Source organism: Podarcis tiliguerta, assembly GCF_965153285.1.
Source record: "Podarcis tiliguerta genome assembly, chromosome: 5".
NCBI classification, from domain to species: Eukaryota; Metazoa; Chordata; class Lepidosauria; order Squamata; family Lacertidae; genus Podarcis; species Podarcis tiliguerta.
Window position 1 is genome coordinate 20,283,495 of NC_139538.1, and position 20,032 is coordinate 20,303,526.

At 45.2% G+C, this 20,032-nt stretch overlaps 2 protein-coding genes across 3 annotated transcripts in view; one reads left to right on the top strand and one right to left on the bottom strand.

Moving 5' to 3' along the window:
- GFM1 (G elongation factor mitochondrial 1) overlaps positions 1–20,032 on the bottom strand; it is a 35,501-nt gene that overhangs the window by 732 nt on the left and 14,737 nt on the right. The window contains exons 8-15 of one of the 2 annotated variants that reach the window (XM_083442760.1): positions 18,550–18,634; positions 18,239–18,376; positions 15,960–16,061; positions 15,307–15,363; positions 14,738–14,875; positions 14,182–14,264; positions 2,051–2,213; positions 665–809 (exon numbers count right to left, since the gene is read on the bottom strand). In XM_083442760.1, coding sequence (XP_083298886.1) covers positions 665–809; positions 2,051–2,213; positions 14,182–14,264; positions 14,738–14,875; positions 15,307–15,363; positions 15,960–16,061; positions 18,239–18,376; positions 18,550–18,634 — 911 coding nt within the window. Of the gene's footprint in view, positions 1–614; positions 810–2,050; positions 2,214–14,181; positions 14,265–14,737; positions 14,876–15,306; positions 15,364–15,959; positions 16,062–18,238; positions 18,377–18,549; positions 18,635–20,032 lie in introns of those variants that run through there. The other variant, XM_083442759.1, reaches the window with a different exon arrangement.
- On the top strand, positions 5,234–14,694 carry LOC310678681 (latexin-like). Its single transcript, XM_083442996.1, has 6 exons — positions 5,234–5,917; positions 7,240–7,302; positions 8,711–8,888; positions 10,581–10,717; positions 11,496–11,558; positions 13,675–14,694. The coding sequence occupies exons 1-6, from the start codon at positions 5,510–5,512 to the stop codon at positions 13,771–13,773; spliced, it is 948 nt and encodes a 315-aa protein (XP_083299122.1). The 5' UTR covers positions 5,234–5,509; the 3' UTR covers positions 13,774–14,694.

Consider the following 20,032-nt stretch of genomic DNA (forward strand, 5'->3'; position numbering starts at 1 on the left):
TCTTCAGAGGCAACATAATCCCTGACGAATGCACGATGGGATCAGAACAGGGACAAATTCATCAGTGACAAATCACTGGGCTATCTCCACTGGTGTTCAGGAGACCTATAGTCTAAGTATAACGCAGAGGAGTAAGCGGAAAAACAGCAACAAGTCTGGTGGCACATTGAAGTCCAATAAACTGATTATTGCAAATGCTTTATTCCATACATATATTATATTGAGTTAGCAGATGCACACACATTATCAAGGGAAAGAGTAGCAGCAGGAAACTTTGGCATTAACTATGGCAAGGAAAAGAAGGCAGTGACATTTGACCTTAATAGCAGTGAGGCCGAACAGGGAGAAGGAAAAGGTGTTCCCGAAATGAGAAACAACATGGGAGAAAACATGAAATATGCAGGTATGCATATACAGATCAATGAGCTTCCTCAGAAAGAAGAAGAGTTGTAAATTGGGCAGAAGTGGACAGCTTTAAAATGAAAGGAGGAAAATAAGCTTAAAGTTGATGCAGAAAACGCCAGAGCTAGACACAAAAGTGGCGAACTGCATAGCCGCAACTGCACTATTCACAAAACTATTCTGGATAAACTGCAGGGGGGAAATGGAAATAAAGAATAGCTATGTGGTTAAGGTTGGAAGCGCCCCATCTCTGAAGCAGTACCTTGTTTCAAGGCTCCTTCACCAGCTCGGATGAAAGCGATTTCGTTGGAGTCCACCATGTGACTCGCACCGTCCTCCAAGACGAACCGTATCCCGGAAACCTTGTGAGCCGTCAAAGGGCCTTTTTCGCACGCCGCAAGGAACCCCTATAAAAGAATAGCCTCAGTGTTAGCGAGTTCAGTTCAAACGGTGGCAAGTCCTTTGACATGCAGGTGGCTGGAGGAAATGTGTAGACAAGCAGGCCTTTGCAGCCAAAGTGACCATGCCCGACTTGAAAGGAAAAGGAGCAACAAAACCGGTATGTTAATAGTTCTCCGCAAACAATGGTTTCCAACTCAAGGGACAGCCCGGAAAACACACTCCCTCCCCCTTTTCTCTCTCCTGCGCAGAGCAAACTCGAAACCAAAGTGATTGATGAACTAGCAATACAGGTACACCAACATTTACTATGGTTGATTTCTAATTTGTTGTTTCAGTGCTTATATACCACATTCATTTAAAAAAAAAAAAAAGACTGCAAGAGGAACTTAATCGAACTAAAATGCTGCATATAAAAAAGACAAAACATCAAAACCCCATAAAATAAGATTCTACTCACTCATTACCCACAACAATTCCACATCCACTTTCTCTCCTGCATGCACACTCACCCACAAACAGCCTCTGTACCTACAATGCTAGCTCAAAACCATAGTCTCTTAGCACACCCAGAACCCTGCTCCAAATTTCAGCTTATAGAAGTAGGATATGAAACAGATTTGAAGGGTATCTTACACGAAAATGAAACAGTAACCTTACCAAAAGGTAGAAGATACAGTCTCTCTTGTTTTCAAAAGAAAGAATCCCTCTCTGCCTCCTTCACCACTTTCACAAGAACAAGTCAACATGGATGAACTGCAGGCATTTATTATACGGTGATGGCAAAAGCTAAGCAGAATGCAATGGACCAGCCTATTTAGGGAATGCACTTAGGAAAGACAGTCAAAGGGCCCGAGGGCATTTAAAGCACGTTTTCCACAGAGATGCAAGCAGGAGGCAGAACCAAAGGAGCTTGCCGTCTCCTTGAAGGCCCAAGAAAGATATACCAGAAATCCAGTGTCAACCAGACTAGCTTGCAATCACCTATGCATTAAGAATAAGAACGTATCTTTAATGCATAGGAGTGATCTTTCTTCGTTATTACCTAGCAAGATTTTCTGGTGTGTGGATGCCTGTGCGTGTACTTTTGAATTCTTGTTTTCATTCCCTTGTGTTTTGCTTTTACCATTTTCCTGCTTGGATCTCATTTGGCTTCACAGCCAACCTGTTTCTTGAGAAGATGCCCATCGCCAGCTTGGGATCCTGTCAAAACTGCATTGACTGGGGGGGGTGGTGAGGCAGACCTCACCTTTTCAATGGCTGGCACAAACTGCTTTGGGATATTCGTTCCGACCGTCCTGTCAACGAATTCCACCTTGGTGTAGTCTTCTTCCTCCAGAGGCTCTAAATAGCCTATCACTTTGCCATACTGGCCTGCTCCACCAGACTGCCTTTTATGAGTGAAGTCGAACCTGTGAAAAGACATAAACTCAGCAAAAAGGAAGGAAGGGAAGCAATGCCTATTCATTTTGCTCAGCACACATGCATAGCTCAAATCCTGGTCTTTAGATCTACAGGCAAACACACAACGTTCTCACCTGGGTGCTGGCTCCCACCTAACAAATAGCCGGAACTTCCCCATCCCCATATAATCTCTTGTAGAGGACTGTATGGAGGAACCACAACCCAAACAAGCTTCTACAGCAGAGATGAGAAACCCCAGACCTGTCTCTCCTCCACAACACTCCCCATTGGCCTTGCTTCACGCCTCCCTTGAGCGTTTGTGCCTGGCTGGAATATGTCCTTGAACTCTGGTAATGCTTCTTGCTTGCCTGCCTCAAAGGCGGAAAGATCAGGTCTGCAAGTGTATATCAAAACTAACATACAGTACTATAGCAAAATTCATATTCATTATTTTGCCCGCACTGGCATGTGACCCCCCTGGAAGGCTGACCCAGAAGGGAGTGTAGACCTTGGGTTGAGAAAGATTCCTCCTCCCGCTACAACCAGACCATTTCCATGGTGGTATTTTTTGGAGCCTCTCCAGTTATGGAAGCAGCAACTGGGAGGCTCCATGTGAGAGTCCTGCTCATACTGACATTTCCCTAGTTCGATACCTAGCACAAGTTGGAATTGGCATGCAGAATAAGTGGCCAGTCCACTATCTCTGCTCTTCAAAGCAAAGGGCCTTACGCTGCCATGGTGACTCAGCCTGTCTAAAATCAGTCCCTCTGCACTCCGATTTGGCACAGGAACATGCATCTTATTGGGACAGGATGCTAAATTACTCTCTGGCCCAGTTGAATGCTCAGTCTCAAGTTCTGCTGCATTTTAGAAAAGAGTCTTGAGAGGAAGACCAGCCCAGAACACTTTGCTGCTGCAGGTGACAGCCCAAGATATGAAAGGAGGAAGAAGAAGAGGAAGAGGAAGAGGAAGAAGAAGGTTTAGATTTGATATCCCACTTTATCACTGCCCTAAGGAGTCTCAAAGCGGCTCATAATCTCTTTTCCCTTCCTCCCCCACAACAAACACTATGTGAGGTGAGTGGGGCTGAGAGACTTCAGAGAAGTGTGACTGGCCCAAGGTCACCCAGCAGCTGCATGTGGAGGAGCCAAGACACGAACCCGGTTCACCAGAGTATGAGTCTACCGCTCTTAACCACTACACCACACTGGTACCCCTTTCTTGGCATCGAGTGAAGGGGACACAAGCGGTTTTCCAGCTGATATGATTGGCGCTTCTTTCGAAGCCCTGGCTGACCTCTGGAACATCCAAGCAGCTGGGACTGAGCGCCCTCTCCCACTCTGCTGTCACTGCAAATGAGGTTGTGTTTTGGCTGAGGTGCGCTTTTTTTTGCACCTTAGTTGATTAGTCAAATGAGTATTAACTTATGCTAATTTATGCAGACTTCATGCTGAAATAAAGAATAGTTGTGGGAAGAAAACCTTATTTGTGGTTGTTTCCGATGAGGCATGCACATATTTTAGCAGGCACCCTCTTGCTATCAGCATCGCTCCCTCCTGTGTGAGAGAAAAAGAGGAGTGCATTTTCTATGGGTCCTGAGTGGTGCTGCCAGACCATCTCCATTATGTCCTAGTAAAGCTGCAATCCTAACCCCATTTATCTGGGAATAAGCCCTGTTGAAGTAAATGGGATTTATTTCTAAACAGACATGGATTGAACTACAAAGCTGTCCTATTGGCTAGGGCCAGCAGCTAAAACAAAAATGCTTGCTAATCAGCATCAGCATCTGTTCACAATGAGATGATAATGCTGCATTTAACTTTCCAGAATTTTTTATTGTATTGTTGCATATTTGTATGATTTTCTGAGCTGCTCAAAGAACTCTATGGGGTGGGGTGGCCCGACCTATATACAGTGGTCCCTCGGGCTACAAGCTTAACTCGTTCTGGAGGTCCGTTCTTAACCCAAAACCGTTCTTAACCTGAGGTGCGCTTTCGCTAATGGGGCCTTCCGCTGCTGCCATGCCGCCAGCGCACAATTTCTGTTCTCATCCTGGGGCAAAGTTCGCAACTCAGAGAAACTACTTCCGGGTTAGCGGAGTTTGTAACCCGAAGCGTTTGCAACCCAAGGTACCATTGTATATAAAAAACAAATACAGAAAGTACTGGACTAGTTCTTTTGTGTGCAGACTGCATTTGCTGGCTATTTTTGACACCACAAACTTTTCTACTTCCAGTGGTAACAACAACAGCCCTTTAGAGGAAACACAGCAGAAATCCAGGACTTTATCACTGTAGCAATTTGGCAGCAATGTCCTCTTCCGCCCCCAAAAAGGGAAAAAACAAAGCCCAAAGTTCATGCTCTTTCAAACTACAGTGGTGTGTGATGTATTTAGTTTTCTAAAGCCTTCCATGGTAGGAATAGAGAAATAAACTGTCCAGTACAGTGGTACCTTGGGTTAAGTACTTAATTCATTCCGGAGGTCCGTTCTTAACCTGAAACTGTTCTTAACCTGAAGCACCACTTTAGCTAATGGGGCCTCCTGCTGCCACTGCGCTGCCGGAGCACGATTTCTGTTCTCATCCTGAAGCAAAGTTCTTAACCTGAGGTACTATTTCTGGGTTAGCGGAGTTTGTAACCCGAAGCGTATGTAACCCAATGTACCACTGTATTACAGTCTATTACTTAATATCATTATTTTACTTATATTGGTTCTCCAGCTTCCTTTGTAATTAACTCTTTACAGGGCTGAAGCAGTGTGTTGCTTTTGTATTTTTACAATGATTAATAAACCTAGTTTGTTTGCTTTTTAAGCCTGTCACCCGACAGCTGCCCCAAACTCTATGGATATTTCTCATTTCAGAACACTTCGGCTGCCGAGTTCATATTCCAGATGGGAAGCCATCTAGAGGCACAAAAGGGGATGGTGATGCTCCATACGGCATCGGAAGAAGCAGGTTGCAAGCTTTTGCCGAAGTAAATCACCTTCATCCCAGTCCTAAAGACACGTACTTGCTCCCTGGGAAGCATCGTGTTTTTGAAGCTGCGCAATAGCGAAGGATTCCTCTTGATTTCAGCGGGGTTTTATTCGGACGTCATTCTCGACCTCTGCCAAAATCCTTGGCTGCGGTCCCGGGAATCCCATGAACTCCCAAGTAAACATGCACGGGTCGTCCTGTTTGTCCTGAGCAGCCCAATATATACACGGATCTTTGGAATTTTGACCTAATGGTTCATTTCCAAGCGCCCCCATCTCGACTCTCTTCCTTCTAGCTTCGCCGCGCAAGATCCACCCCCGGCCCAGATGCGGAGCCCGGGCGGGCAGATGCTGCGCCTCTGCGCCCCAGCAGCCCCCGCTCGGCTCGCCCTCTTCCTCCTCCTCCTCTTGCTGCCGCCGCCGCCGCTTCCTGGTTCTCTCCCGCCGGCGGCGCAAGAAACCCCATTGTGCGCGGCGGCGGCTGCAGCCACCGCCCAGGCCGAGGCCCAGCCCCACCGCCGGGCCCCCCTTCCCGCTCCACCAGGGAGGAGCGAGCGTCGCCGAGGCCTCTCCGAGCGAGCCTCCGCGCGCCCCGGAGCCGGCCCCATGGAGATCCCCCCGTCGCACTACCCGGCCACGCGAGCCGCCGGCGTGGTCGAGAACTACATCAACTACCAGCACGGCAGCCCCAGCAAGATCTTCGGCGTGCGGGAAGTGCGCCAAGCCAGCCGAGAGGTAAGCGGGGCCGGGAAGGCGCGGGCGCGGAGGCGCTGCTTTCCGGCGCGCACGCTTCCCTGGGAAACCAAAAACCCAAAACACACCCAGCAAAGCTTATGGCACCCTAAATGCTACCGCAGCGCTCTTCCTTGGTTTCGCTGCTGCAAAAGGCTGCAGCAAAAGTCGCGCTCCCCAGATTTAATTTGGAAGAAAGGCCCGTTTAACGTGGCGGGACCTGCTTGCAAGTCCATCTGGGCGCCTAAATAAAAAGGCGCTTGCAGAGTCTCCGCTGCTTTCTCCTCCTCTGAGCAACTTCTCTGCACAGCTTGATTCCTAAAAGGGTTCGAGGCTGAAGACGCCAATCACTGCAGAGGTAGCAAGCGCGCGCACAACACCCTCTTCCCCATCTCTGCTACTTTTTAATCCAGGCGAGCGGGGCTCATCCAGGCCCGCGAGAAGCGACACTTTCTTTTCAACAAGGCGCACAAAGAGACCAGGGGCTGCGCCCCAAGCGATCGCCATGATCGGCAACGACGACAGCTGTTGCTATAGCTTTCTCCTCCCTTTGTGCGCCACGTGGTCCAGCAGCGGCAAACCACCTGCCCCATCGATCGGTAAAAAACGAAGTCCACAGAGTTATCTCGCCTATTCAAGGCGGAGTAAACTCTCTGCCTTAACCCTTCTTGTTTCAGGCTTCCCTCTAATGCCAGTCTCTCCCATGGGCGGAGGCGGGGAGGGAGGGAGAATCTATCACTGCTGCATTATAGGGATAAGCCGCAGAACCAGTTGCAGTAAAAACAAATAGAAAGCCTGGTTGATCCTGGCAACTGTTTGCTGTCCACAAATAAGAGCGCTAACCTTTCCGAAACAGGCACACACCTGCAGAACCCCACCCCAAATCGTATCTGGTAGAAAATGCCCCAGAAGTGTCTTTTGGACTCTTAACTGCAATACAAGAATTCTCAACACGTCCTAAGCATGTTTCATCCGTTCCAAAGTATAATGATGCTTTTTATCCACCTTTCATCTCAGCAAATGTTCTAAATAATGGGGTACTTCGAGGCAGCTGGACACTGCTTTTAAACACTGGGCACTAGCTAAAGTTAAGCATTTTTTTACACCTCGCTGATTTCAACAAGGGAGTGTTAAGCTTACGTACTGAGATCAATGGGATTTAAACATGCTTGGCCTTTAAAAAAAATAGCTTCCACAACAAGTTAACTGTTTGTTTTTGATACGGATACTGAATACATAAAGAATACCCTTATATTGTTAGGGTCCCTGGCAAGTCCTCAGAAGTCGAAGTAAGATAAACAACATGTACTCTCTTTGTACCTCAGGAAATTCCAGGTGTTGGGCACAAATATCGCCTGAAGTTTGCAATGGAAGAAGAACTTCAGAAAGTAAGTCCTGCTCCTTTCTTTGTTGTTAGTTGGGGTTCATTTATGGCAAACCTCAAGAGGGTACAGAGTAGGCTGTATCACAGCCTGTATGATTCCTGAATGAGATTTCTCCTGCCATAAACCACCTGGAAACCACTTCAAAAAGCAGAGGGCTGGTTCTAGGACAAGTCGACAACACCACATTCTTAGGCTGGTTTCAATAGCCCCCTGGGCACCCTGATCCTAAATTCATTTATCAAGATGCTGCCAGGAGTCTAAAACTTTCATGCAACACGCAAGAAAAAGCGGGACAGGTTCCTGGCAGAACTTTGGGTTATCACCTCAAAATGAAAATCTGAGACTATTGCTGGTTTAGAGATTCATATTCATCACTCTGCATGTATGAATCAGCCATTACAAACAGAACCTCATTTGTCACATCAGTCTTCAAAGGGGTAAGAAATCAAGTGATGTACAGACTTGGAAGGGACCTTAAAGACAACCCTGCCAACATGGGAGCCCCACGACCACATTACAATAAGGAACTGCATGCAAGCCACTTATTTGTAGCAAAAGCATTTGTTGCTTCTAGAATGTAAAATTTCAAACAGAGTTTATTTTAACCCTTAAAAAAATTAGTACCTGACCTTGGACACCCCACCCACCATTTTCATATATGCCCCTTGAAGTAATGGGGTTGCGTTGACACAAAACCACATCTTGCTAATGGATCTGTTACCCTCTGATGGAATATCTAAACAAATGCTCCTGCTGTTTTCGCATAACAGTTCCCATCACCAAGGAGCAGACAGCACACTGCAGCTCAAATCACCCATCACAGTAGGAGTGGGGAACCTTTTTTGCCCCAAGGGCTGCAATCCCTCCTGGGCAACCTTCTGAGGGCCACATGCAAAAGTGGGTGGAGCAATGAATGCAAATTTTACCCCTATATATTAGGCAAGTTCCAGCACAAACTCACATACACCCCTCTCTGTTCAGACAATCAAGAGGCATTATCAGAGTTCAAAGACACATTTGAGCCAGGCAAAAAGACATTTTTTTTGGGGGGGGGGGGGTTAAGCAAGATGAGTTCTGATGGCAAAACAGAAAGATCTAGGCCTAAAGTTCCCTACCCCTGCATTATAGGATGATTCCACAACAAGGGGAGAGGCAATGTTCAATATCAGAGCAACTGAAGAAAAGGGGAAGAGAGATAATACACATAACACTTCTCTTGAATAGAGAGCAATATACAATTATTCTGAGCAAGGATTTAGGTAAGAGAAGGATATGGATATTCTAATAGTAATGATGGCTATTTTGGTTAGGTGATATTGGTAAACAAGGGTGAAGCAAAATGTGTTTATCATTAGAATAGCAAGCTCCTTCCAATGAAGTTTTTTAACTTGTCCGATTATTTCTCCAACAGGGCAGTCCTGTGAACTGCACCGCTGAAATCCTGTATCATCACGGCGACCCACATGTTGCTCCCGAAGTGCATTATACAGTGGAAGGGGAGTTCGGGACAAATACAGAGGAAGCAGACAACAAGTTTTACAACAGACTCAAGAATCTGCCAGACCTATTAGAGGCACAAAATCTTCCAGGTTGAAATTTAAAAAAATATGCAACTTGAAATTACCTTTATGAATGAGGTGTCAGTGTTGAACTTAAGGTTTCGAAGTAATTGGTAAATGTTGCCTGCAACAAAATGTTGCAGCGTCTCCTCCCTCCTAACAGGCATGCTTCTGTTTTGGATTCCATCCAGCCGTTTCCTCTACTCCTCCCCCCCCCCCAACATTACGTATGGAGTATGCTCAGACATTAGGCCACTGTGATTTTTTGCTCCCTTTTGAAAAGGGTGTTTTGTTCCCTGAGCATGCTGTTGTTTTCTTTGCCATGCTATTAGGAGGGAATGGGTGCTTGAATACATGTCCCACAGCTTTTCTTTAGTTAAGGTACAGGCAAAGAATATGGGGCTCAAGGACCAGTTCTTTACTCCAGTCCCACATAGGATGAAAGCAGCAAAGGGCCAAGAGAGAAAGTCTTGGTAGACCAGCTGAAGTTCCTATGTTGGCTGCCCCTGCTTTAAAGCAACTGCAACTAGATCTTAAACAATATAAAAGCAGAATGACCACTCACGGGATTCAGCTTACAAATAAAGTTCTCAAAAATACAGCTCGTTGCCATGTAAATGGGTGACTTGAGATGATCAAGCGAGCTGATCAGCCAGAGACTGGAATGTGTCTGCCACAAGTAGCAAACTACACAGAGCCGTGTTATAGTACATTTAGTATGTGCAACAGATCTCTGGTGCAGAATTTGGAGAGCCACCACTTTCATTTTCAGTAGAGCAGGTGTAGTATCTCTATAGCCACAAATACGGAGGCAGGTTTGCGGTACCCACATACAGTGGACGCTTGGGTTGTGAACGTGATTCATGCGGGATGCACGTTTGCAACCCACAGCGGTGAGTCTGCGCACGTCTGGGTTGCGATTCGGTGCTTCTGTGCATGCGCAAAGCGCGACTTAACGCTTCTGCGCATGCACGGCCACTGAAACCCGGATGTAACCCGTTCTGGTACTTCTAGGTTTTGGCGGGTCCGTAACCCGAAAAAAACGCAACTTGAAGCGTCTGTAACCCGAGGTATGACTTTATTTCCAACAAACGAATGCATGCCTTCTGCGGCTATGAGTCCCTTGCCCATGGTTCCTAGTCAGGATGGGCCAAGTGGAATAAATTTACAGAGTATATCAAAAATGTATGTGAGGAGCAATTAACGCTTGTAGGCTTTCAAGAAGCTCTGTGAAAATGATTGATAGAAATGTTGCTTAAAAGATATGATAAGATTAAGATTGTTAAAGCGCAATATAAATTTATGAAATGTGAGTAATAGTGATAATATGGAAAATTGTCAGATAGGCTGAGGGAAGTGTAAAAGATGTATATGTTAGAAGTGGATGTTAAACATAGATGGAATGTATATTGGAAATTGAATAAAAATTAATTTTTATTTTTTTTAAAAAAAGGATGGGCCAACTCACGCAGTCCTGTTATTCCCAAACTTAGCTCTGCTTTTTTTCCTGCCGCTGGTTGCCAAACAGAAATCCAAGTTCTGGATGAAATGTGGAGTATTCAGATTGTGCAAAGTTGAGACATCTTTAATGAACCTTTTTTTTTGGGGGGGGGGGATTGGCACAGAATGCAATTCATGCCTAGGAATTACTTTTTTAAAAAACAAACTATACACGCTTAACACTTTCCCAGTTCGATTCAAGCTATTTGTTTCTGTTGCCAGACAATTTCGGAAATGTCTCTGAAGAAATGAAGCCTGTCCGGCACTTAGCCTGGGTTGCCTGTGGTTACGTAATATGGCAGAATTCGACAGAAGACACTTGGTACAAAATGGCAAAAGTGCAAAGTGTCAAGCAAGTGGTAAGTGAATGGATCAAAGAGGGGAGTCTGACAAGCTGTCTGTCCTATGGGAAGAAGAGTTCACTGTGGAGTGCAAAGTGAAAGTATTTTTTTAAGGAAGTCACAAAGTGGAGATTCACATGGGATTCTCAGTGTATACTTGCCTAAGAAAGCTTGACATATTCATCATCATCATAATTTATACCCTGCTTCTCCATTTTGGCTTAATTTTTGTTAAATAAATCAGGACATGGTGTAATATGTCAAGTGTGGTTGTTCCTCTGGGGTTGTATTTACCTAATTTTAAGGCCTGCTGTTATTATATCCTGATATGTAAAACCTCAGAATTCTTTTTCCCATGACTGTATGTAAGGGAACCGTGCATTTTACTTCCTCTTTAAAGGGAAACTCTTCTGTTCAGCTCTCCTGACCAAGCCCTAAAGGATTTCAGGTCACAAGAACCCAGAAGTACACAGAGTCTCCATAGTGATTGAATACCAAGACAAAAACAAGCAATGAGTCAGTTCTAAACCCATTAAATTGTTTATGGAAACGAGAGCATTCCTTCTTATAAGAATAGAATCCCTTTTCAGAATTAAGGAACGGCAGAGTTTTAAATTAATGGTCTTTGCCTTCTGGATGCTAAAGGGAAGCAAGGAAGGAAACCTAGTTCCTCCTCTTAGTTCAGGTTCAGTGTTTCCACACTCATTGAACATTTGAAAGTGGCTAGCTGTACATGGGTGGCAGCCGTACTTACTAAAGTCAGGGTATGGTTTCCCCCCTCTTTTGTTGGTTGCAGAAAAGGAGTGATGATTACCTGGAATTTTCCTATGTGATTCTGATCCATGATATTGTCTCCCAGGTAAGTAACAGAATTGTAAAGCAAATAAAGGAGGGGGCGGGGGGGGGGGAGAAGAGGACCTTTCCTGCAAAAAGCAATCCTGGAACAGTGATCACCACAGTATCAGGATGTTAGGACAGGCAGGAGCACTCAGGGGCCCCAGAGCTGTTCACTGGCTTGTATCAGGATAGCCAGTGGAGGGCCCTGCATTTAATATGGGACTCCCAACTCCCAGGGATGATGGCACTTGTAGATGAACAATACCTGGGAGGACACAACATTGGCTAGCCCTAGGCTTCTGTGCAGTCTGCAGAGTACAGCAGAGCATGGGATAAAGACAGTCTGAAAAGAAAGGCACTGCCAACCTTCATGGTTAGGCACAGGTCTTAGCATTGCTTCAGAACCAGGACTAAGACCCATGATACGGAGCAACAGGATTCACCTTTCTCAGAATGTGTATTCATTTAAAACACAAACGCACACACAAACTCAAGATATTTCTGGCCACAAATATAAGTCTGGAAGAGTGTTGTCAGTGCCTGCTGCACTCCCAAAGGTAAGGAATGGACCCACTGGGCAAAGGAGTTTGCAGGGGTTTTTTGGACTAGATGGCCCTTGGGGCCACTTCCCACTCTACAATTCTATAAGCAGACTTCGCAAAAGTGTAGGATTCCACCAAATGAGATTATTTAAAAAGCAAATGTGCATAAACTATACATGTCACAGAATGCATGGTGCAGAATTTGCATTGCCTGTTAAGGTTGCAACTTTTGTCCCACGGATACAGGTTTCTATTCACCAGCAATCTGATCTGAAGTAATTAGCATCAGTTCACTCCTACCATGAAAGCTTCACTTCCCGACTTCTACAAGCCAGCCTTCCACTAAAGGCAGAGGCTAGGCTGGCCGATTAACCAACCCTCCTTACCTAGAGTACAGTATGCATTTATTTATTTAAAGTGTGGAGGACACAAACACAGACAGCGCTTACTATATCCTAACTTGAAGCACCCTGTCTCTTTAGTTGCATTTTCCTAACTTTACTAGCTGAGCACTCCAAGAAAAACCAGCTCTAGGCAGTCAGAACCCTCAAAACAGCACACAGTGGGGAGAAGGGGGAAGATTGTTCAATATAGCAAGCAGAAATTCCACCTTCTGTCATTAGAAGGCTCCTTCTGTCAAAGGAAGGCTTTGGATTCAAACTGGGACCCCCCTCCCAGATTAACCCCAGCTGTGCCATAAGCAGAGAACAGGAGTGAACAAAATGCCCATGTCCATCTCGTGGGTGGGTGCCTATTCAGCAAATCACTCTAGATCCCCCAACTATGCAAAAGGGCATGCTTCTCTCAATTAGATTAAGGTGCAGGAAGCAGAACGGTTATATAAGAATGCAATACCAAGCCAGAAGTACAAAGGAAGTCCACAGGAGGATATAAACCAGGGGTTGGCAACGCAAGGCCCATGGGCCGGTAGCGGCTCACAAGGCTTGTCTAACCGGCTCATGGCAACCCCTGCTCTCCCCCGCCACCGGCTCTCACCAGCACGGATTGATGACACCTGTGAGCATGTGCACGGGTGCTCTTCCGACCTGGAAGCGTATGCATGTACACATGCTCCGGCCCATCCTCCGACGGACAGAGCATCAACCAGCCCATCCTCAGATAAGGTTGCCAACCTCTTATATAAACCTTATTCCCAATCGTGAGAAGAAAATTTGTAGATGGTGACCTAGCGAGGCTGCCGTCTATTGAACACTTCTGGTTGCATGGTTCCCTATGTGCATGAATTGGGCAGAGAGCATGCCTATGTTACAGGTTTAAAAAGTCAGCCTTGAAACAACACTGCATGAAACAGTATGGTGCGGAGGAACTACCTGGCAATATTTCAGTGAAACAATTCTCTCCTTTTCCTGCCATCCACATTCTTGATTGTCTTGCTCTATGAGAGTCACTGCACTTTATTAAGGATTCCAGAGTTGGAAAGAGGAGGAGGAACGATATGTGACCTGGCCCGAAGTTACTAGATAGGAAAAGAACGTGATTTTCCAGATATGCAGAGATAACAACGCTGTTCCCTGGTTTCTCTAATACCCTGGCTGTTCTAACGTTTGGGCTTTTTTTCTTTTTTGTAATCCACAGGAGATTATTCCTTGGCACATGCAAGTTTTATGGAACCCGCAGCATGGAGTTAAAGTCACACGGAATAGCCGTCAGCCAAAACGTGCAGCACAGGATTAGTGGCCACAACTTTGACCCTACTACAGTGGTACCTTGGTTCCTGAACGGCTTAGTTGTCAAACAAATCGGCAAACCAGTGTTCTGGTTTGTGAACATTTTTTGGAAGCCGAATGTCTGACGCAGCTTCCAATTGAGTGTAGGAAGCTCCTGCAGCCATTCGGAAGCCACAGCTTGGTTTTCAAACAGTTTCAGGAGTTGAATGGATGCCCGAAACGGATTAAGTTTGAGAACTAAGGTACCACTGTATTAGAGGTTGCTCAGATGTCTTTAAAACAACTTCGTTCAGCTGGAGGAAGGGCTATAAAATAGGCTTATGCAGGTTCAGAAACCCCTACATGTATAAGGACCAATGCAAATTATTTCGTGGCTTCAGTGTGGTGGCTCTCACATGCCAGAGTGAACACTTACGGTACAGTTGCCACAATGCTCTCTCTGAACGCTACTTTAGGCTTCCCGGTCTCACAAGGACAACCATATTCTCTTTCCATTCTCTAGGTAGAAACAGCAAAAATAAAAAATACTGATTAAAATGTATTGCCAAATTGATAGCACTTAGCATGATCTCACCTAATTATTCCTGAATGCTACCTACAATCTCTGGGAAAATGTCAAGCCAACAACTTCCAGCTGTAGTATCTCTCTAGTTAATTAGAGCTTCTTATATCTGGACCAAATAGAATTCCACCCACCCAGAGTAGATTTGGGGGTTTTTGAGTAATTTTTTGGTCCACATCCTGTACATATGAAAGATTTCTGACCTTCTATATATACTTCATGAGCGAGAACCACAAAAAATTGTTAGCAGAGACCCAACTGAAGAATTACAACCAGCACTGTATAATTTATACATAGCCAGATATGAAGCTGGGGAACACAACTAGACTATAAATGCTGAATTAAATAAATACTTTTGCCAAGTGAGACTCGGTAGCACACTTTACCAGTGCAATCTTGTAACAATCACCTGTGCATAGATTTCCAGGTGCAGTTCTCCCATTCCTGAAACAATGGTCTCTTTGCTCTCGCTGTCAAAATGAACTCTGAAAGTGGGGTCTTCCCTCGTGAAGCGGTTAATGCCTTTTGAAAACTTATCCAAGTCATTCTAGAGGGGGGCGGGGAAATAAACAAGGGTAAATTAATGTCTTTCGCATCATTGAATATAACAAGATAGTCAAAAGTGCTGGAGTTACAGGACAAAATCCCATTAAAAAATGGAGCTAGATGGTTCCTATAAACTGTAGGGTATCAATGGAACGTGTTGGCTTCAGAGCATCACAAACTTGAGACTGCTCCACCCAGTACTGCATTGACAAGTAAATACACAACTAAGATTGATCACACATAATTGCCAGGGCATCAAGCCTATTGGAACTCTGCAGCAGGAGAACAACCACACCAAAGGCCCAGCTTCTCCCAAACACAAGAACCAAATGCAACAGAAACATCACAATTTTCCTCCAAGAAAAATCAGATCACAACATTCCTTCCAGATAACTTTTACTATTCACCCTTGTTTGGCCTTCCGATGCCTACCTTGTTTGATGGCTTCATTGCCACTGAAATGACAGGATCAGGAACATGAATAGATTCCTATGAAAGGGAACAGGACACAGAAACCAAAGAAGCATCTGTTAATATAGAAACACTTGAAAATTATCTTTCCAGATAATTATCTTTACTTTTAACACTCAAACCCACAAGCAGCCTTCCTCTTTCTTTCTAGGACTCAAGATTTATGGGGTTGGTTAAAACGAAAGTTTCCTAATAAGGGATCGGATCCTGGTTTGTAGTCAGAAATTAAACGAGTGTTTCCCTGTTTGGATGTTATGGATAAATCAGATTTTTTTTCATTATGGCATTTAAGAGAAGGGAGGAGAGAAGGAAGCATGAGCGGGCATGGCGCTCATCTTATTAAACTGTGACCATGCTCGTTCATTTCAACAGAATGCAGAACTGATTATAAACTGATATACTTGTAGGTATTAACTGCATAAACTGATTATACTTGTAGGTATTTAAAAAAAAATATGTAATAGCTGTAAAAGCAGACTCAAAATAAAACCTTTTTTTAAAAAAAGAAAAAGTTTCTTTAGTACAGAGGATATTTAGATTAAGGAATAACATCTGAATTGAGATATTAAGAAATATAAAGAGAACACACAGTTCAATTCAGAGGAGGAACTTACCATGGAAAGGTCAGTGTTAGATTTTTCTGAAAATGTATCCCCACTAGCACAGTCGATGCCGAATAATGCACAGATGTCTCCTGCATAAACTTCTTCCACATCCTAGCAGAAACAAAACAAAAAATAGCATTCTAGGTGCTTTTTATGGTATTAGGCAAGAGTGCAACCATTCTACAGCAGTGGTAAGACCTGCATGCATAAGTCTATCCCTGATTATAACAGGGTTCTCCTAGATTCCAAGCTGCCAATAGAGGCTCTCAGTGTTTCAGTGGCAAGGAGTACCTATGCCCTTGTTCCAGCTGGCTGACAAATTACAGCCATAGCTACCATAGTCTAAGTTTCTGATAAGCTCCCGACTGGACTACTGCAATGTACACTATGTAGGGCTTCGCTTGAAGACAGCCCCAAAGCTGCAATTAGTGTACAATGCCCCTGCCCATTTGTTGTCTGGGGCAGTAAAATGGGATCGTGCCACGCTGATCCTGAAAACTCACTGCTAAGCAGCAAAGTCTGATTCACGCTGACTGGTAAAGCTACCTGTCAGGAGTTAGATAATCACATTTTTTCTGCTAGATTAGCCAACATGTCAAGACAGTAGTAACCAAAGAATGATGAGGAAGAGTGCAATACTAGGATCAGGAATGAGCTGCTCCCAGAGAGGATGGGGCGACTGATTGCCAATATGACAAAAGCCATTTCACGAAAAGCGTCTTTACTATCAGCTTGAAAGGTAACTTTTGAGACTGTACTGAGATGAACTTGGAGACAAATTTAGCCCTTAAGAATAATTGAAGAATGGCCCATTTTGGCCTTACTGTTGAAAGATCAGTGGGCAGCCATGCTAGCTTCCACTTCCAGCTGTTTTTATAGGGCCGTGGTGCTTAAAAGCTAACTGGGTCAAAGGAATTGACTTGGATTCCCCAGGCAGACATTTTATAACATCATGGGAATGTTTCAATTTTTTCGTTTTGCCAAGAGAAGGGGTTCTGAGGGCAAGGGGTGGATAAAACAGGGGAGCAGTTATGGCAGAATGTTAATTGTTATATAACAGGCATGTCCAACAGGTCGATTGCGATCTACCGGTTGATTGTGGGGTGTCTGTGGTCTATCGCCCCCCCCCAAAGAAAAGCTCGACAACTTTGCTGAACCCTCCCCCCAAGACCCCAAGAAGCTCAACAACTCTGGTGATTCCTCCCCAAAACAAGTTCAACAACTCTGGTCAACCCAATGGGTAGAACACTGCCAGTTTATTGATAGTGGGAGTAGATTGCAGTCTCTTGGAAGTTGGACGTGCCTGCTATATAAGCCTTCCTGAGCTTGCAGCTTTGGTCAGCAGCTGTTTGGTTTTTCCAAAAGAGGGCCAAGTATTGAATGGAGCAGCGAAGGCTGGCTGGCAAGGGCTCTCGCTACACCCTCCCATGGTGGCTGAGACTCAGGCAAAGGGCTCTTTAACCTCTTCCTCCCCAGTGGGAACAGAAACTTTAAAAGGGCTCTTGATGACACTGAACAACAGCTGTATCTCCATCTTCTGCATCCTGTCTGCCTACACTACATAAGGCATGAAATGCTGCTGTTCATACTTCTTCTCAATTCACATGGGAGAAAGCAGCTACAGAGAGGTGTCCTCAGGATCAAGGGCGAAACTGAGGGAGGAGATGGCAACAGTACTGCGCTGTACAGTCGAGCAGCGTATAAACTGAAAACCATATAGATGTTTTTGGAGAGGAAACAAATTTTAGGAGCAGCATTTATCTGCAGATAAAATCCCACCGCACAGGCAAGGAACTGAAGCACCTTTAACTAGAAATGCCTTCTCTTTGGCCCAGATTGCATGCAAAGAATGCTGCAGCGAAGTGGTTCCCAAAGCCTTTTTTCCTCATGGACCACTTGAAAACTGCAGGTGGCCTTGGCGAATGACTTGATGACTATTCTACTTGTTGCAGCGACAGTAATATGCTGTGCTTGCTGCGGTATGCTTGGGAGATGTATTTCTATTGCTTCTTTTATTTCTTGTATTGCATTTTCTTGCATTGCACTTTGCATCCCATAGAATCTGAATCGTTGCACGACAGAATACAACATAAGAAATAAAAGAACAAATACAATTTAAAGATCAATATGAGTATTTGATGCAGACGTGATAGGAACCACTTGACTGAAACTCGCCCAGGAGTCACTGTTTGGGAACCTCTGCCTTGGTTTGCATCTTCTTCACTGAATGGAAAGGGATCGAAGTGGAATAAAATGCTTCACAAACTGGGTTCTGCCTCGATATTCACCTCCATCGTGTCTGCATGCATGCGGACCAGTCTTGGCACCCGGACCTTCTTCCCAGTCCTGGTATTGTAGATGGAATCGCCTTTCTTCAGCATCCCCTGGTAAACGCGCACGTAGGTGAGCTGTCCAAAACGCCCAGCCTGCAAGCGGCAGAAAACAGCAGCCAGTAAGTCGAGGGAGACAAAACTTTAGGAGAAGCAGAGGGTATCAGCACACACACATCCTGAGGTCTAGAGCAAACGGCCCCTAGCAGCCCTGTCCCAACAAGTTTCAGCTCAGTTGTCCTTAGGAAGTTTTGTCGGAGGAGACCTACCTCAAGTTTAAATGCCAGGCCCAAAAAAGGCAAGGAATCGTCTCTGGCAGAGCTCAACGAAATCATAGATTTTTCCTTGGAATCCCTTGAAGAAGAGAAAAGTTAAGTTTAAAATGCAATATTTCTATGGTACTTCTCAACCTGTTCTTGTTATGGGGATCTGTTCTGAAGGACGGTCTAGTGAGCAGCCTTAACAAGCTCTGAAGACCAATGGCAGATGTAGAATTATTACTAAGAACAGCCTTAGTTGGGTTTATGTCCTTTTTGTATGTGTTTACCAGTTAAATCAGTCCTACCTGGTTTCCGTGCAGGTTTTTAAAGGAAAACCCTTAAAAATCCACATGAATTTTCCCCAAAGGAAAATTTAAGAGGTGGATGAAGCGCTGTCTCTCCTTCCTTCCTTTACAGATTTTAGCTACTTGGAGCAGCTAATGTATGCTAACTCCTGCTGCATGGATTTAAAGAGTTCTGCAATTCCCCCTGGAAGCGATGGGCATAAAAATATGTCATTGATCTCAGAAAGAGCGTAAGGTTCAAATTATTATTGTCCCCTGTGACTCTGCCTCCTTTCTTTTAGCAAATGTTTTGTGCCACTGGGGAAGTGGTAATTCTGTATTGATTTGTTTTGGATGTTTGTATGTGATGCCAATGAAAGGTTTGATGATGATGATGATTGTCCCCCTGGATCCAGCAGCTTCCCCACCCGCCATGCAATCTCCCTGAGAGTGACTGCATATCATCAGGTCCTGTTGCTCCCAGGGGGAATTGGAGACACATTTTCAACCCGCACAGCCATATCCACATGGGCTAACTGATTCCAAGTAACTGGTAAAGGTAAAGGTAAAGGTACCCCTGCCCGTACGGGCCAGTCTTGACAGACTCTAGGGTTGTGCGCCCATCTCACTCAAGAGGCCGGGGGCCAGCGCTGTCCGCAGACACTTCCAGGTCACATGGCCAGCATGACATCACTGCTCTGGCGAGCCAGTGCAGCACACGGAAACGCCGTTTACCTTCCCGCTAGTAAGCAGTCCCTATTTATCTACTTGCACCCGGGAGTGCTTTCGAACTGCTAGGTTGGCAGGCGCTGGGACCGAACGGGAGCGCACCCCGCCGCAGGGATTCGAACCGCCGACCTTTCGATCGGCAAGCCCTAGGCGCTGAGGCTTTTACCCACAGCGCCACCCGTGTCCCTTAAGTAACTGGTACATGAAAGTAAAGCCCAAAGGGTCAGCTCTCAGGTCACCTCATTGGGGAATTGGGCAGGAGTCTTGCCCAATCCGCACGTCCAAGGAGCCGCAGGTAAGGTGTCTGCTGTAGAATCTGAACTCACCAAATTCCTTCCTAAGAATTCTTAGGCTTGATTTTTAGCCGAAACGTGCACTGCTGGAGGTGTAAGTGAATTAAGGCAGATTTAATACCTATCTTTTGGAGTTGTAAAAAATCCCGATGCATTTCTGGACAAAAGCACCCAAATATTATACAG

Bases quoted from the DNA above. Each gene is read 5' to 3' on its own strand.
- LOC310678681 (XM_083442996.1), top strand. From the start codon at position 5,510: ATGCGGAGCCCGGGCGGGCAGATGCTGCGCCTCTGCGCCCCAGCAGCC. The intron at 5,918-7,239 runs GTAAGCGGGGCC...TTTGTACCTCAG, and splicing joins TGCGCCAAGCCAGCCGAGAG to GAAATTCCAGGTGTTGGGCA. The intron at 8,889-10,580 runs GTTGAAATTTAA...TTCTGTTGCCAG, and splicing joins AGAGGCACAAAATCTTCCAG to ACAATTTCGGAAATGTCTCT.